The following is a 5,552-nucleotide window of genomic DNA, read 5'->3' as shown; positions in this document are numbered from 1 at the left end:
CGACCCTGCATGGCAAAGGACCTGACTACGTAGCACTCCTCGTCATCTCTCCCTCCTCCTCTCTTCTCCCTCCTCTGCCCTGCATTGTCGATCTTCACGCCTCCCCGAGCCAGTAGCGCCTTTCCCGGGCCACTTGTGACCTCCTCGTCCCGACTCGCCGCCGCTCATTCTTTCCCTTCCGCCAGACCACTGAGGCCTTGTTGCCCCCCCTCCTTCCTTCCAGCGCTCATCGATCTGGATTGGCTGCATGCGTGCTGGCCTGGCCCATTTGTCGCCTTGCTCTACGCACACTCCGTGTTTTCTCACCTATCCCTACCCCGATATTGCTATCTCGACGATTACTGGTGGTGCGTTTGAACCCTTTCCAGCCCTTCACCTGTCGACAGACTTTGTATTGATGTGAGTGTTTATTGTTGTAGGGCCAAGATCAACGACTCCCCACCTCAAGGCGGTCGTCACAGGTCTCGGCGCCCAACCGCGATCTCCAGCGCACGCGCGCAGCCTCTCTTGTCTGTCGACACGACGCCTGCACCCCGCCTATCACACTGGCTACCGTCCGGACGCGCTCCTGAGAGAGGCTATTAGGCCTGGCATAAATCATCATGGAGACGAGTCAAGAGCAGTCGGAGCAGTCCCCGCACCCTTCGAGGCCACCGCCCCGGGACCGCTCCCAAGATGTCTCGACCACTTCTGCAGGCTCCGACTCGGTCGACAGCCAGGCGACGCCGACCCCTACGCAGAGCCACCCGACACGACTCCCCGACTTCGATGGCCCACCTCCCACCTCCACCATACCGCCAAGCATACCCTCGTCATGGAGCGCAAGTTCGGACCGCCAGCTGGGCCACGGCCAAGGGACCAGCAGTAGCCAGCAGGACTACTCTGATCGTGTCTTCCCCATCCGGTCCGCCATCAGCGTCGATTCGACCAGCGGGCGCCAGTCTATTGAACTGGATTATTTTCGTCAGACCTCTGACAGTAGCAGGACACCTATGGGAACTGCGACGAGGATCGACACAGAGTTGGCCGCCACTCGCGCCTCGAGTATAAGTGTCAATACCGAGCCCGCCCACCAGACATCCATCACATCTCCCATCACCTCGCCCGTGGGGCCGAGTGCACAGTCGAGGCGGCGTCGAGGCCATACGATGGGCGGTGCCATGTCGAGTGTACAGGCCGACGCAGAGCGCCACGGCACCGTCCCTCCTATATCCATCGAACCCGAACCGGCCTCGGACGACGAAAGGTCACAAGCAACCGGCGAATCATACGAGGAGAGGAGCATAGGGTCTCTAGGTGGCGCCTCGGCCGAATCCATACCTGATGCCCTCATGGCCGCCCGGTTCCAGCACGTTGTTACTGATGAGGGTCACGCCGTCATCACGGGGCGGGAGGGGACACTACAGCGGTGCGAGGACGAGCCAATCCACACGCCTGGCGCCGTGCAGGGGTTCGGACTCTTGCTCGCCATTCGAGAGGAGCAAGATGGTCGTTTTGCGGTGCGCTACACCAGCGAGAACTCGAGGCGTATCATTGGCTATACTCCTCAGCAGCTGTTCAAGCTTGATAACTTCCTGGACATCTTCTCTGACGAGCAGGCCGACAACCTCTTGGACCACATCGACTTCATCAGGGACGAAGACGCCGACCCGGCTGTGAACGGGCCGGAGGTCTTCAGCGTCACTGTCCGCCCGCCCAAGTCCCGATCCAACAAGTTGTGGTGTGCCATGCACATCAACGCAGCCCACCCTGACCTGGTCATCTGCGAGTTCGAACTGGACGACGATTTGGACTTTCCCCTGAGACCGTCCGACGAGCTGACGCCCGACATCCCCGAAGACACTCTGCAATCGAATCCCACCTTGGAGGAGTTGACGGAGAGTACAGAGATTCTGAGCAAGCCGTTGCGGGTGCTCAGAAGCGCACGCAAGCGTCGAGGTGAGGCAGGCGCGATGCAGGTCTTCGACATCATGTCTCAGGTGCAAGAGCAGCTGGCCTCGGCATCGAACCTGGAGAGCTTCCTCAAGATCCTCGTTGGTATTGTCAAGGAGTTGACCGGATTCCACCGCGTCATGATTTACCAGTTCGATTCGTCGTTCAACGGAAAGGTTGTGACGGAGCTGGTCGATCCGGTGCAGACGAGGGATCTCTACAAGGGCCTCCATTTTCCCGCCTCTGACATCCCCAGGCAGGCACGGGAGCTGTACAAGATCAACCGGGTGCGTCTGCTCTATGACCGAGACCATGAGACTGCGCGGATGGTGTGTCGCTCGACGGAGGACCTGGAAGTCCCACTCGACATGACCCACAGCTACCTCCGCGCCATGTCTCCGATCCATCTCAAGTACCTTGCCAACATGGCCGTGCGGTCGTCCATGTCCATATCTATCAATGCGTTTGGCGAGCTGTGGGGGCTGATCGCCTGCCATTCATACGGACACAAGGGCATGCGGGTGTCGTTTCCCATCCGCAAGATGTGTCGGCTGGTCGGAGACACCGTCTCCAGGAACATCGAGCGCCTCTCGTACGCTTCGAGGCTCCAAGCGCGGAAACTGATCAACACAGCACCGACCGACAAGAACCCATCTGGCTACATCATTGCGTCGTCAGACGACCTCCTCAAGCTGTTTGATGCTGACTTTGGCATGCTGTCCATCCGGGGCGAGACCAAGATCATGGGCAAGATCGAGCAGTCACAAGAAGCGTTGGCTATGCTGGAATACCTGCGGCTGCGCAAGTTCACGTCGGTGGTCACCTCGCAAGACGTCAAGCAGGACTTTCCGGACCTGCGCTACCCGCCGGGATTTTCTGTCATTGCTGGTCTGCTCTATGTCCCTCTCAGCGTCGGCGGCCACGACTTCATCGTGTTTTTCCGCAAGGGTCAGATTAGGGAGGTGAAATGGGCCGGAAACCCGTACGAGAAGTTCATCAAGGAGGGCACGGCCGCGTACCTTGAGCCGCGCAAGAGCTTCAGGACGTGGCACGAGACTGTCCTCGGCAAGTGCAGAGAGTGGTCGGAGGAGCAGGTCGAGACGGCAGCGGTGCTCTGTCTCGTCTACGGTAAGCGATATCTTGATGTGCTGGGGTTCCTGCTCTTGAAACCATGGCGCTGACCGGAAGCATTACAGGCAAATTCATCGAGGTCTGGAGACAAAAAGAGGCAGCGCTACAAAACAGCAGATTCACCCGGCTTCTGCTGGCCAACTCTGCCCACGAAGTCCGCACGCCGCTCAACGCCATTATCAACTACCTCGAGATCGCTCTCGAGGGCACGCTCGACCAGGAAATCAGAGACAACCTCGCCAGGTCTCACTCTGCATCCAAGTCTCTTATCTACGTCATCAACGACCTGCTGGATCTCACCAAGGCCGAGGAAGGCCAGGAGCTGGTCAAGGATGAGATCTTCGATTTCCCTGCTTGCATTCGCGAGGCGACGGAACCCTTCCAGAACGACGCCAGGCGCAAGAACATCAATTACGAAGTCGTTGAGCACCCCGGGCTTCCCAGACATGTCATCGGCGACCAGCGGCGCGTGCGACAGGCCGTGGCGAATGTGACTGCGAATGCCGTACAGAGCACCTCTAAGGGCATGGTCAAGATCGAGCTCTACGCGGCGGAAGTGCAGGACTGCCACGCCAGGATAGAGATTGTTGTACAGGACACCGGGGCGGGCATGAGCAGTTCGCACCTGGACAATCTGTTCCAGGACCTGGAGCAAGTGACGACCGACTTTGACGAGTCCAGGAATCTCGACGAGACGGAAGGCAAACCCCAGAACACTCGCACTCTGGGGCTGGGGCTGGCAGTGGTGGCCAGGATTGTGCGAAACATGGACGGCCAGCTGCGTCTCAAGTCAGAGGAGGGCGTAGGCTCGAGGTTTGTCATTCAGCTGCCATTTGACCTGCCACCGAACAACTCGCCGGAAGCAGTCGAAGGGAGCTCCAGCGTCCCAGCAGCTCCAGCGTCCGTTTCAAACTTCTCAGTCCCGAGCGACGTTAGCCGTCGTCATGAAGGAGAGGTATTGCTCGTCGATCGCGGCAGCACTTCCAACCCCAATCTTGCGTCCATCAGCCAGAAGAAGAGCATGGAGGACATCAAGAGCCTTTCCAGTCAGCGGACTGGCACGAGCAAGAGCAGCGTCACGAGCAACAAGAGCGATGCCGAACGCCTCATCGACGCCATTCAGACACCCTTGTTCGGTGGGCAGGAAGGCCAGAGCCCACCCCTCCACAGAAAGACCTCCAGTGGCCCTTTCTTCACGACTCCCTCTTGGGAGACTGATGATGGTGGCTCGGTCAACAACCAGCAGTCCCGTACCGCGCGCCCCAGCGGGCCTTCGCGCTCCGTGTCCATGGCCGGGAAAGAAGTGCAGATTTCCGGCGAAGCGCCACCAGGGGAGGTGCACATCAAGGACACAAAGACACCGATCAAACCCGTCAGGATTCCAGACAACTATAAGGACCTGCCGGAACGACCGCAGCCGAACCCCAGCTCCGGGGTCCTGTTCGAGATCTCGGACGTCACGGACCACGCGGCGGCCAAGGAGCAGAAGCAGCCCGAGGTGGCGACGGGCCCGCTCAGGCTGCGCGTGCTGGTGGCCGAGGACGACCCGATCAACTTCAAGATCCTGAGCAAGCGGCTGCAGAAGGCCGGGCACGAGGTGATACACGCGGTCAACGGGGAGGACTGCGCGCAGCTGTACAAGGAGAAGCCGAGCACGTTTGACGTGGTGCTGATGGACATGCAGATGCCCATCGTGGACGGTCTTACTAGCACCAAGATGATCCGGGAGATTGAGCGGCGGTCGTCGGAGGAGGAGGGGTGCGGCGGCGGGCAGCTGTCGGCGCTGGCGCGGCCGCACGGCCACGTGCCCATCTTTGCCGTGTCGGCGTCGCTGGTGGAGCGCGAGAAGGACACGTACGTGGGCGCCGGGTTCGACGGGTGGATCCTCAAGCCCATCGACTTCAAGAGGCTGGAGGTGCTGCTGTCGGGCATCCGGGACGGCGGGGTGCGGGACGGCTGCGCGTACAGGGCCGGGCAGTGGGAGCAGGGCGGGTGGTTCAGTAAGGCGGGCGAGGGCGAGGGCGAGGGCGGCGGGGCGAAGGGGTGAGTGAGGTGAGGCGAGAAGTGCCGGAGTGGAGGTGCTGCTCTGGTGTTGTTGTTGTTGGAGCAGGAGAGGACGCTGTGCAGGGCGTTGATCGTTATGAGTGACCGGGCCTGCGATTCGTCGTGGGGACGGTTCTTTCTTCATAATTTACCTTCAGGTCCTTGACGAACACCTACCGGGAGCTCCGAGGCGATTTCTATGCCAGGGGTCCTTCACACACCGATAACGACATTCCTCCTGAGACGAGACTTTTGCCCCTACACCCTACTACTACACCGACTATCACGCACGCACACAGCCTTGTATACTCTTACCAATTAGGCGTCGGCCTCTTTTTGTTTTGCATGTTTTTTTGTTTTTACTCTAGTATGGATACGCATCATGGACGGAACCAGGGAAAACACGGGATTTGGATTCTGGCGGGGGGGGGGGGGGGGGTGGGACA

General features: G+C 59.9%; 1 protein-coding gene across 1 annotated transcript; it reads left to right on the top strand.

The window, feature by feature from the left end:
• Window positions 1–602: 602 nt before the first annotated feature.
• Window positions 603–5,110, top strand: E0L32_010964 (uncharacterized protein; the record flags this gene model as incomplete). Its single annotated transcript, XM_031133640.1, has 2 exons — window positions 603–3,060; window positions 3,129–5,110. The coding sequence occupies 2 exons, from the start codon at window positions 603–605 to the stop codon at window positions 5,108–5,110; spliced, it is 4,440 nt and encodes a 1,479-aa protein (XP_030988780.1).
• Window positions 5,111–5,552: the final 442 nt, after the last annotated feature.

Source organism: Thyridium curvatum, assembly GCF_004353045.1.
Source record: "Thyridium curvatum strain D216 chromosome Unknown NODE_95_length_149896_cov_80.229921, whole genome shotgun sequence".
NCBI lineage: Eukaryota > Fungi > Ascomycota > Sordariomycetes > Thyridiales > Thyridiaceae > Thyridium > Thyridium curvatum.
This window is presented reverse-complemented; position numbering and strand designations above follow the sequence as displayed.